This window comes from Vidua chalybeata, chromosome 1 (genome assembly GCF_026979565.1).
Source record: "Vidua chalybeata isolate OUT-0048 chromosome 1, bVidCha1 merged haplotype, whole genome shotgun sequence".
NCBI lineage: Eukaryota > Metazoa > Chordata > Aves > Passeriformes > Viduidae > Vidua > Vidua chalybeata.
The window spans coordinates 20,179,918-20,192,807 of NC_071530.1; the positions used below are offsets into that span (position 1 = coordinate 20,179,918).

Sequence of the window (12,890 nt, forward strand, 5' to 3'; positions counted from 1 at the left end):
AGAGGACTGTCATTAAAAGTAGTTTGAGTAAAAAATGGCCTTTATTCCTTATCCCTTGCAATATGTTTTGTTTAATTGCCCTATCTATAAATTGTCAATCCAATGTCATGTAACATCTCCTCTGCAGTTCTTAGGCAATTTCCAAAGGTTTGTAATTCCCAGATATCCTTGAGATCTTTTTCCCTTCAGAATGCCATAGACAACAGAGAATTCCTAGAAAACTTAAACATCTCAGTAAACCTCTAGACCATTTCACTAGCAAGGCACTGTTTTGTGTCCCACTCTTTTACTGGCCTGAATCATGGACACTGTGCCCAGTTATCAGTTCATTTATCAGAGAGGTGGAGGATAGTAAGCAAAGCTATCCTAGTAGACTAAAACCAAGTATGCATTCTTTCAAAATTTACTTGGCAACTACTTTATTTTATAGTTTATTTATGGCTTTTTTAGTCATATGCTTGTTCACGTTTCTGTGTCTCCTCCTGTCAGCCTCTTTTTTCAGGAAGAAGACTCATTAGATGAACAAACCACGTATCATCTCCACATGCTAATTAAGCAAATTGAAATAATTGAAATGTTATTATGTAATATATAGATTGTTTATTTATATAGTCTCATGTTCATAATTGATAAAAAACATTCAAAGTCATAGAATAAGACTGTATGTAAAGATATATTTGTTTTGCAAAATTCAAGTTGAAGCCATGAATGAAGGACAAGTATTTGCATTGCATTTATAATACTATCACAAGGAAGATATTTGTGTTAAGGGTATAAGACAAGGGCAGCAATGAGGACAAACAATTCATTTAAATCTCTGTTTATTCCAAACATCACTTAAGTAACAGTGTGGAGGCTTCAGAACAGTATGGTGAGATACTCTCAAAGTGCAGGCATTAGGGTTTAGCGCTCTGCAAAGAGTGCTCAGTGTTAGTCTTAACTCTGTATGTGATGCTGTCACAAATTCCTAAATAAGTAGCCCATAACTTTTAAATCTAAATTCCCACTAGTTCTGTTACTTTTGTTGCTTGCTTAATTAGTAATGTTGTACAGTACTAAGTCAATAAATACCTGAGAGTATTTATTGAGGAGAATACAACAATAGTTCCTAATCTTTACCAAAGGGATAACTGCCAATTTTACTTCATAGCACAAGTTACATGCACCTAAGAGAGACTAAGGTTTCCTTTAGTTCAGCTATATGTTTTTCAGCTTAACCGTTTATTTTGGCTCTGTTATCCCATCAGACAACACTCTGTTCATTTTTTTCTTTGTTGTTGGTAGCATCACTTCCATTGCCCCCTGCAGTTAGGGCACGGCTGTATTCTAGCTGACTGCTGCTCTGCCTCACCTCTCTTCCAGTTCCACTTCCAGTTTTGATCTTGAACAAGAAATAAATCATGAAGCCCACCCCCAGTAAAATTATGATGATCAGAGTAAGTAGTATCCATATATTCAGGTGACCACTGGCTTTGTCCTTTTTGGCATCTGTAAATAAAAAAAAAGTAAATAGAAATGAATGAACTAGAATGAACTGTAGTCACAAACAAATATAAGACTTTTGAAAACTATAATTTCTTCCTTAATTACCACGTGGAAAATCTATTACAATGTCTCTGTGTCAGTCTTTCTCATAGATATTACCAAAAGAGGACCTTACAAAAGGAGAACCAGAGAGGGAGTGATTTAACAAAGCATTTGATTGTCTTGGGGTTCCCTAAGGGTCTTACAGGTACTGATAAATTAGGCTGGAAAAAAAATCAATAGCAATTAAGTAAATTAAGCTCATATATATATATATATATATACACACTAAATAAATAATATTAAATTTAAGCACATCTCTTTGAAATTAATTGGAAGGGGAAAAAATCCTACCTTCCACGTTTCCAGCTGCTTTAAGAATAGCTGTCAAAGATAAAGGCAAATGTTAGTCAAAATCTAAAAAGGTCATATTTTCTTCCTGACACTTTCATATTAGCAAAAGGTCTGGTAACCTGCACATCATCATCACTTCTGGAAACACATCTGCTAAATTAGAAGATCTGAAAAGGCATGAAGGATTTTTAACATCATATTCCCTTCAATAAAACGACAGTGTTTTGCATATTAAATCCCCCTTCTTGCTTCTTTTGTAATAACCAGAATATTTCCAAGCTAAGTAGTAATGGTTCCTGACTGTTTTCAGAGGACTCTTCTCCGCTATTAATTAATCTTGCCCTTTCCACCAGGTCTGTTTCTTGTGGAGACTGGGAAAACTTGATCGACTGCTGAGGACAGTTGAGCTTTCCTGTATCACACAGAATTCTTTTGAGACCCAGCAGGCCTTAATTTACCACAGTTTATTTGCATCTATAATTACACGTATAAACTCAAGCTTTCTTGTGCAGCTTTTCCCGGCTGTGCACAGAGGGCGCCGTCTGCAAGGCTTTTCCCGGCCGGCTGGGTGGGAGCTGCTGGGAGCTGCTGGGAGCTGCTGGGAGCTGCTGGGAGCTGCTGGGAGCTGCTGGGAGCTGCTGGGAGCTGCTGGGAGCTGCTGGGAGCTGCTGGGAGCTGCTGGGAGCTGCTGGGAGCTGCTGGGAGCTGCTGGGAGCTGCTGGGTGATGGCCATGGCAGGGACGGCTCTCCCCGTGGGCAGCGGGAGCTCGGGGAGCGGGGGATGCGCCGGGAGCCGGGCTGCTGCAGCAGAAGCAGGGCAATGCGATGAGCTCCGGTGTGTTTGCGAGCACGAGGGAGAAGCAGCTGTTAAATTTGTCTCTTGAAAGGGCGCAGAGCTGGCTGTAATGGAATAAACACCTGGTTGTGCTGAAACGCCGTTCTGCTGGGGAACCCGGTGTCAGGGAATAAATGCCCCCCGTACTTCGGCACTGCGCATCAGGGCCACTCGCAGTCAAACCCGTGCAATAAAGTGTGTGGTGATAGTGACTTTCTGCTTTCTGACGTCTGGCACAGAGCACTATCATTCAGTAGTGTCTGTTGCCTGCAAACAAAACTGGGTGTTGTCCTAAAAGCAGAATTTTCCTTTTGAGAACATGCCCTGAACAATGCTGTGACTGCTGCTTCCCCCACCAGCTGCAGGTTTGCTTTGGTGGGGGAAAGGACTGAACCTCAGAAACATCCTGAACTTTGGGGATGTGAAACAGGGCAGGAAATTGGACTTTTTTTGCAGAATTAACAGTTAAACTCCAAAATACCACATGCTTGCTTGGCTCACAATATTCTGATATTTCTGCTTCCTGACTAAAGCAGATGGTGCTCAGTTATACAGAAATACAATATTAAAAAAAAAAAAAAAAAAAAAAAGCTAACCAAAACACTTCTACTCTTTTCAAAGGTCACTATATGCTCTCTGGATTGCACTTCCGCTCCTATTTAAATAGAATTGCTTCATCCATCTCTTGTTGGAACAGCATGTATCATAGTACAGCAAAAGGAAGAATAGCAAATTATTGATGCCTCTCTTGTTCCATAGAAAGAAAATAGGAATGTCGGTAGAAAAAAATGTGTTTATGTTGGAGGGGAACAAAAAAATAAAGAAATTTGGGGTTATTTTCAGGAAATACTTATGTAAGAAAATGTAGTGTAAGAAAAGCTGAGGTTATGAAGCAAGAAATCATAAACAGGGCAAACAAAAAAACATACACTTGTGTTATTTTTGTCTGAACATTTAAACATTTGTGTCAGTCCTTTGCAACACTCATATTGTGCTATTACTACTGAAATAAAACCATCAAAGGAAAGAGCGAATATTAAAGAAGTCACTTACTCTTTGGTTTCTTACAAATAAAGCCCTTTTGGGAAGAGCAGGGCAGGACACTCCAGCAGCCGGTGGCCGCAGACAGCTCCACGCAGAAAGCCAGCTCGTCCCCCGAGGGCTGCCCCTCAGCCCAGTTGACAAAGTCTAAGGCACTGTTGTCTTGCCAAAGCAGCTGCCCTGATGTGGCAAATGTTAGCATCAATACTAATAGATCCACAGGAAAGGTCTTCACCTTGGTGTATATTGACATAATATTACTTTCTTCAGCCTATAAAGCAATACTACTTTCTTCAGAAATTCCATCTGTGGTTGTTTTTTTGATGCATTTTATCTCATTTGATTCTTGTCTCAAAAACAATATAATTGCTTTCCCAAATTATGATTCACAGATTTTTCAGTTATAATAATATCACAGTTTTAATTTATATTTCTCTGTATGTTTGCCTAGGATATTAAAATTTCAAACGGAAAAAAAATAAATTCAGAATTTTTATAAAAAATGTCTCAATTATTATTTCATTAGCACTCAATGAAAATCAAGCAGCTTTTACTGTAATGCTAAATCATGCATTTAGTTAAAATTAAAACTTCTTTTTATAAACTCTAAAAAAAAACTTCTGATGTTTCAATGGGCTGAAAATAATCTAAAATAAAACCTTTTCTGACTGCTTGTCGTCTGATAGCAGTGTTTTCTTCCAGATGCATGTTTTCTACTGCATGCTTTAGCAAGCAGCCTGATTTTCTCCATAGAGTCAGAGAGGAGCTCAATGCCGTGGGCTCTGGCTGGACTCCCACAGGTCCCACATGAGTCTTCCCCAGCCAAGAGAAGATGAGAGCCCGTCAGGACTTTTTCCCCAACAGGAAAAGTTTTCTCAGAGACCAGGAATAGGAGACAACCTCTGAGAGGACTCAGGTCTGAACTCCAAGTGTACTTCAGTTGGTTGCTTAAAATCTATTAATTTTATTAATAATTTTGTCCGTTTAATGAAGTCTGGTTATGATTATTTATAGAACTTAAAATAGTTACCATTTACATTTCTATATATTCCTATCCAGAAGCCACTCGTCTTGCTTGCATATAAATCTGCATGTTCTATTAAAAAGTTTGATTCATACAGATCTTCTACAGAAGTCAACATACCACCTATAAAAAAAACAAAGGAAGATGATTTGAGATATCCCCAACATAGTTACAGCTTTAGAGACAGGTTAAGGTTAATAAAAAAACCTCTCCCACTGATAGAGAGTAAAGAATTTAAATAGACACCACAAGGTAGTGTCCCAGCTGTAGGGGAACAGTACAGACAGTGAGAGATGTCATCTGAAGTAAAAGACACAAAAGCTCTGAGAAGATGATGGCTTTTAAACACCAGGCAAGGTGCACTATGTTTTCAAGTGACTGGATGTTATTGTTCATAGGAATTATCAGTGATTATTTATCTGTTCTTCATGGTTTGACAGAGTAATATGTAGCATGAAATAGTGCACAACAAACAAATCCGCAGTTCAAACCAATGTATTAATTTTTTTGGCAGTGGTGGTAGCGTAAGAGGGCTAAGAGGATCTAAAAAGGTATGAAACAAAGGATCCATTTATTTTCTCTTTCCTGGCCTCCTGAGACATGGATGAAATAGCTGATGACTCAGCAGCAAAGGTGAAAGAGTGCCAAGGTACTGCTCCTGGTCTTGGCCAGGAATAGATGTCTCCAAGGAGAAGGAGGGAAGCATTTTCCCTCCCCAGGCTCTGCAGCCTGCCAGGGAGCCTTGCTGATAGAGCAAGGGCTACCAGGCAGCACATGCAACCCCTTTTGGATCAACCCCTTTTGGATCACACAGCCCGTGTTAAAAATGAGTGATTGTTATTATGATATTCACTTTGCATATTGTGTAGGGAAATATATGGAAAAGAAGGGATAAGGCCAGAAAGAAGTGGGGTTTTTTATAATAATGTAAAATTTAAGATCTTACTAAAACCAGAGATCTTACTAAAAACATTTTGTGAATGAAGAAATATTACAAGAAACAAGCACAGCTGGAAAAATAGAACAAGGAAATCACCTTAAAATCAACATAACTGAAAAGCACATAACAGTAAAAAATAAATGAGACCTTTATTCCTTATTTTCAATATTTGCAGATTTTGCATTATTACTTTTTAAGAATTTTTTGAGACTTCTTTTTAATGTCAAGATTGAAGTTCTATATTTGGGTAAAAATAATAATTACCTGATTGAATGCACTGAGTCACAGACTGAGCCCAGCTCATTTCATTGGCATTGAAGTTATAACAGTGGCTTCGGAAAGGAATCCAAGATATGTGATCAGATTCAGGACATTGTCCAATACCCTGGGGGGGATCAGAAGGAAGTACATCTAGAAGAAATGAGAAATTATAAATGATTTCATTCAGTAAGGATTGCAGTTCTTCATATCTGAAATCATACATTAAAACCTTTTCTTAAAAGTATTTAAAGTATTCTTTGGCACACAGTGCTAGAATTATCAGTGTCTAAGTCAAGAGTGACAATGAGGATCAGAGCTGGTCAGCTGTGAGAGGATGACTCAGTGTGAATCTGTGCTCTTCTGTGTTACTAACTAAATCAAACTTGGACTGTTTCAAGGATATTTGAGTGTTCAAGAATTTGGGTCTAGTTTGTTTTGTTACAATCAACAAATTTATATAAATAAAAGAAGCATTAAAAAGCAGAAAAAAACACCCCTAGAAAACTCCCAAACTCTCAAAAAATTCAAATAAGTTTTATTTAAAATGAAATATCATATAATAGAAATTTCCCATTTAATATTTTCCTCAAGATAACAATCCTACCATAAAATCTCTGAACATCTTTATATCTGACAAAGCATAGAGTAATCTGAGGCTCATTGATAATTTATGTAGTAACCCCTCATTTTCCTACAAGCAATGACATTATGAAAAGGCAACATTGTCACTTAGTACTCGTGGTTTTAAAAGAAAAGTTGCAAATTAACAGCTATGAAGTTCAGAGAATGTCCCAGAAAAGAAATTAAAAAACAACCAACCGATTAAAAAACCCACAAAATGCCCAACCCAATCCACAACAAAAACAAACCCAAAAGTCCCCAAATAAACTCTGAGTTTCCATTAAGTGTGTGTCGCTAGAGTTAACAGATGTTATTCTAATCCAAATGAGAAAGCAAAAAACTCAATCCCATCCTGAGGTTTGCCTGTAGTTTTACTGTGTAGTATTCCTCAGTGCTACCCATACAAACCCTATGAAGTATGAACTTTTTTGGGGCCAATAACAGACCCTTTTTATCAGATACAACTCTTTCTCCTATATCCAGTTTTCGGAATCTAATAGCAATAAAGTAACAACCAGTGTAAGAATGATGTGTTTATGCTGAAGAAAGGAATTTTATTTTATACTCAGTGGAATTAATTGATTACAGACGTTCTCATAAAACCTCTGTTAGCAAAACAGTTTCACTCTAGACTCAATGTGAGATGCCTGATGTTCCCATAACCTCTGTGATCTGTCTCCCTGTTCCCATGGCAGCTATCATTCCAGTCCAGTAAAATGGCAAGATCTTGGCTGGTGAATGCCAACTCCATCAAAATAAAACATTGTCATGCAAAATAAAGGTACTGACATTACATACTCAGCCTTATTATTCTTTGATATATACTTAGAAATTTGTAATTCAGGCAAAGCAGATAAAGCAAGGTTTCTGCCATAACACCAAAAGTCATTGCCATTGCTTACCCTCAGATTTTTTGCAGACAGGAAAATATTTCTCATTACAACGTGCTGTTTTCCAGCTCCCAGAGAGTGTTAGATAGACACAGGCTATTTTCTGTTTTGGTTCTCCATAGTTCCACTTAGAAAAACTTACTTTCCTTTTATTGGTCCATCTATAATATCCGTAATTCTAAAATTGAAACAGACATTTGACATAACTTTTCTAAACTCTCATCTGCTGTTTCAGCTAAATGCAGTCGCACAGAAGCACATTTTCAAAGTGATACAAGCAGCTCAGTTTGTGTATCTGTGCTAGTACTGTTAAAATACTGGTTTAATACTGTTAAAATACTGTCCTGTTGAATCAGGACACAGCAACATAAAAACCAGACACAGCAGTATGGCTCCCGTGCTGGAACAGCCTATGGAAGTGTTTTGAAGGCTGAATAATGCTCCCTGGGGACTCAGTCCCTTGTCAGACAATGTTGTAAGGTGGAATCACCATCCCAGAAGAGTCAGATCTTCACAAAAAGCAGCAAAACTACAAGAAAAAGAAACCTGTGGAAAGCTGAGGTGGAAATGGGCCTCAGAGTTGGCTATTAAACAAGGACTCTAAGCTCCAGCAGTTTTGAGAAGAAACATTCAGGAGCAAACTGCACCATCACTATGAGGAACCAGAGAAAATTATTACTTTGTAATAAGAAATATGTTGAGCGGGAATTCTTGAGTCTTTGTTTAGTCTTTCTTCCTCCCCTTTTGTCTTTTCCAGGAAGAATCAGAAGAATTACAAGAAAAAGCAAAAAGACACAGACAATATATTGCTGCCATTAAGAAGAGGGGGATAAGATGTGATCTCACTCCAGTGTCTAGCTGTGTCAAGAGAGATGCCAGGTGCACAAGGTCATACTGAACCTGGCATCAACAGGGCAAGGTCACTCACTGCCTGGGAAACAGAAGGAACCACAAAGCTTGACTCTGCAAGATCAAGGATGGCTTGTTTATAAGTACTAGGGGAATGTCTGGTGATTCAAGCTTGATCAAAATGGAATTTTAGCTGCTTTCTAAATCATATTGCTATGTCTGAAACCAACCAGCTTTGGTATCAAGCAGACTTAAGCATTATTATTTTGGTTTGGGTAGAGTTGCCCTGTGCACTTGTGCAAGTGGAAGGATTTCTTTTAAGGTTGGTGACTACCCATCACTTATGTGAGCACTTTTTCTGGTGGAGGCAGGGACGACACTGTTAGAGTAGTGAAAATATGTATTGTTTAGCAACAAATTCATTTTTCGGACAATTTTTCAACCTTCTGAGGGCTTTATCAGACTGTTGCTGCATCATATAAGTGGAAATTCTATTTTTACACAATACTTATTACAAGTGTCCCTAGGGATACTGTATTTCAGACATCTTTTGCTATGTTATACATCAGTGTCGATCACAATTAGTAAAAACAATGAATAGTTAAGATGATTATTACTGATGAAAAAGCTCATTTTTATTATCTAAGTGGTTTAGTCAGATCAAAGAACAGTGAAATAGAAACATGATAATTAAGTGCATTTAGCAGCTGCATATTCAGTGCAGAAGCTGAAGCTCAATTTGTCACTCAGTCACAGAGCTAATAATGCTGATTATCACTTGAGTGTTCCCTTATGAAGTGGTGGACCTAGCAGGTATAACAAAGAGTGTGTGTTCAAAGGTGTGTGGTTTGGCCTAGGAACCCTTCTGAACCAAAACGTAATGGAAAAGCTACAGCTGCCAATGATCATGAGGCACTAGCCCTCCTGACCATCTTGGAGCCTTTGGGTAGGGATCACCTGTCCTAAAAATGGCCATCTGAAAGTTTGCCAGGTATTTTTACCTAAGTTTCCAAAATTCACGCAGAACTAGTCAAGAGAGTCCAGCAGGGCCAAAGGTTCTCATCTTTCTCCATTGCCTAAAATGGCGTTTAATGATTTAAGATCCATGAAGTCAAAAGATGTGAGAATGTCCACCAGTCCTAGGTTTCTAAATCTGTTCATGCTACAATTCTTGCGCTAATAGTAGCAGCATTTAACTTTACCAACTATTATTTTTTTAATCTTACCTCATTGCTGTTGAGCCCAATCCATAAGGGCTCTCCATACTGCACTGCCTGCAGCAGCAAGAATATATTACTGTAATAATCAAAAATGCTGGCAAGCTCTGAAGATTTCTCCTTGCATGCTTTTCTTGCTTCTTCCCAATTCATTTTAGAAGGAATGATTAAATAACTGCTGTTGCCATAATGGACAAAATCAAAATCTGGAGCACTTGTGGGGTGAAACAGTTCAGGCTCTGTAGGAAAGAGATACAAATTTGAAAAGAAGAGGAGAAAACAGTGAAAAATTACTAGCTGCTGGATAGCAGTATTGCTTTTGAGTAACAGATGAATATAGCATGGCAGCACAAGCATCAAGTAACAGCATTTCTTATATAAAACCAAAGAGATATATTTTAATGGCAATTTGGAATTATTTTAAACTATGGTGTAAAAACACATTTAGGGATTAGAGAGAGGCAGAGCATGAGCTGTGTGTGTCTATAGACAGAGACTGTCCAGATGAAATTATGTCAATACTGGTTCCACCACAATCCTCTCCCCAAAGCTCTCCGTGTCCCCTGCCGCAGTGCAGGTGAAGTTTTTCCCAGGCATGACCACAGGACAGGATCTTCACACCACTTCAGTCTCAAAATAAGTTCTTTCTAAGCAAATTTTGTGACCATGCTGCTACAGCTTTTCCTCGTAGGATGAAGTAAAAAAGAAAACTGTATTTGTACCTATAATTATGTATGCAAAAATAGAAGGCAAGGGCCTAGAGGTAGTGATGGGGACAGAAGAAAAGACATCAACTTTGTGTTCAGTCATTGTTGAGGATGCCCTGGCAATTGTTTTTGCTTGTGCCATCCTCATGCAGCTTTCTGCACTTGCATGGGACAGAGCTGTGAATCATCTGATCCAGCTGTGGCTTCTTCCTCTATTTTGACTTGCTGCTCAGCAGTTCCCTGTTTTTGTTCCTGCAGACTCTGCAGTGTAGCTGTGCTCCGGATGTGTCTCCCACCCTAAGGCTCCATGAAGAAAACTGGAACTTTTGCCCTTCTGAGTATTGCTGTTCTTGTGATATGAAGGCCTCTCTAGAGACTGATGAGCAAACTAATCAGTTTAATTGGCCTCGGTTGACCCCTGGCTGGAAGTCACTGAGGGATTTGTCTTTTTGTATTGTATTTGCAAAATAACTGCATTCAGGCACCTATATCTGTGGTAGCTGGGTAAAGCACAGATGGCTACACTTTTCTGTTAATAGAGAAAACTGACATTTTGAAGGCAGAGACCTTCTAGGAACCTGGTTTCTACATTTTTCTTATGATTAAGAAGGTGAATCCTGTTCTTCAAAGTGTCTGTGTGCCAAGGACCTGATTTCGGTGTGGATGTCTGCAGGGTAGGCAAGGTCATCTTCTCTGAGTTGTAATGACCAGACTGTTCAGTAAATGTTTTGCAATCAAAAAAAAAAAAAAAAAAAAAAGATGAAAAATAAAACTTACCGCTCTCCATCTGACAAATATAGCTTTTTTTATGTTGGCAGTCAGTATTTTCCCATAATCCTGCATCATCTACAGACCTTTTTGTCATTGTAATACAATCAGTCTAGGGAAAAAATGAAAAATAGACTTGTTGCTGATAAAATGCAAAATTTCCAGCAAAATAATAGAAATAGATGTAAGGAGAAAAAAAATAATGGCTTTCTTTTCTAATTTCTGGCTCTTTTCATGTATTGCTTGTTGGAAATTAAATGTATTCTATTGTAAATCTTAAGCAAATGTACTTTCACTGGCAAATTGCTGCAAGAACTTTTGTCAGTTAATTGAAATTCCTCATTCCTCAAATTGTAGTTATTTTTACTATGGAGTTAATGGTAATCTGTACTGAATTTGTTGGAGTTTCATTTGGATTTGCATTATACAAGGAAAAACAATAAACCAGAATAAAAATCTCAATTAGTAACACTGAATATTTTCACTAAAATATAATAATTATAAAAAGTGTAATTAATTCTAGCAGTAAAGACTCCTTTTCTGCATTTCTAGACTTTGACAAAGGAATGAAAGTAAGCCTAGATTCTAAACAGGCCTATTAATTTCTGATTAAAGTTTTAAAAAATTGATCTTTGAAATTTCAGTTCATTTCTGCTTTAAGCTATTAAAGATCAGATCTTCGCTGAGACAGAACTCAGGCTGGTCACTCAAACATTTAGTATGTCATTTATGTTATGCATTTTTTGATTTATTTCTGTTTACCTCTATTGTAATATACTTCCAGTCAACCACTGTGTATTTGTCTCTGAATGGGAATCCTCGGGCCCAATTTGAATAGTCAAAAACACTTCCATCTGTCCAAAGATAGGTATCCTCACTGTTAATGTCATTCAGCCCAATCCATGTTTCGCTGGCAACATCCTTTAGGTGGAAGGTGAGGAAAGCTGAGAGAAAATAGATTTAAAAAAAATAAAATAAAATAAAAAGTACCTGAGGAGTTTCCTTTCTTCAAATTCCATGTAAATCAAATTACAGATAAAACAACAACCAATCATCTTCTAAATCTATTGGAAATACCAACCTCAGTATTATTAGGCTATTAATGAATGGTAAAAGAAAAAAATTATAATGGGTAATCAAAGTGAAGCAGTTTGATTTCAGGGAAAAAAGGGGGGGGAAAAAGGAAATCATTTTTTGATAAAAATTATTTAGGCTTCTTGGAAATATTATAGAAATCAGGGCCAGAAGTGACTTCAACACAATTGTCTTTCCCAAGGTAGCATCAGCTGCAGATATGTGATTTCTGATGGGTGTCTGTTTAATGTCTAACTTCAATATTCTGATGGGTGTCTGTTTAATGTCTAACTATTACAATTTATCCCATCTTCCAAGACCATGGGGAATAGATTATTCTAATCCTTCCACAGATGATGCTTGCTAAAACTTGGGAAGTGTCATAATATCTCACTGCAGTCCGCCCTCTGGATCAAACACCTCCAGGTCTTCCTTTGCAGGTTATTTAGGTCTGAAGGTAGTTTCAGCCTCATCATTAGATGGTGAAATATGTGGCTTCATACATAGTGCTGTAAGGCTCAGGTGTCATACCTTGCACTTGATTATTGTGTATAGAGGCCAAATTTCCCCCTAATTCTCTACAAACACTTCGTGCTGAGTGCCAAGTTAGTTTCTCGTCTTCTCTGGCTCCAAATATTTTATAACACTGTGGAGAGAGTAAAGGATTAGACAGACTTCTGGGTGTCAAAGAATTTTAAAACCATTGATTTGGATTAATTCTGTGCTAGTCCCTGCATGCAAAGAGCTGCAGATGGGGGATCTGCTGGAACACAAATACTGTCAGC

The 12,890-nt window shown here is 37.9% G+C and overlaps 1 protein-coding gene across 1 annotated transcript in view; it reads right to left on the bottom strand.

Moving 5' to 3' along the window:
• Positions 1-617: 617 nt before the first annotated feature.
• Positions 618-12,890, bottom strand: part of LOC128792743 (macrophage mannose receptor 1-like) — a 32,984-nt gene continuing 20,711 nt past the window's right edge. The window contains exons 20-29 of the mRNA XM_053951422.1: positions 12,637-12,751; positions 11,794-11,975; positions 11,041-11,143; positions 9,566-9,795; positions 7,503-7,668; positions 5,983-6,129; positions 4,785-4,901; positions 3,767-3,934; positions 1,879-1,908; positions 618-1,488 (exon numbers count right to left, since the gene is read on the bottom strand). Coding sequence (XP_053807397.1) covers positions 1,244-1,488; positions 1,879-1,908; positions 3,767-3,934; positions 4,785-4,901; positions 5,983-6,129; positions 7,503-7,668; positions 9,566-9,795; positions 11,041-11,143; positions 11,794-11,975; positions 12,637-12,751 — 1,503 coding nt within the window. The 3' untranslated portion in view covers positions 618-1,243. The remainder of the gene's footprint in view (positions 1,489-1,878; positions 1,909-3,766; positions 3,935-4,784; positions 4,902-5,982; positions 6,130-7,502; positions 7,669-9,565; positions 9,796-11,040; positions 11,144-11,793; positions 11,976-12,636; positions 12,752-12,890) is intronic.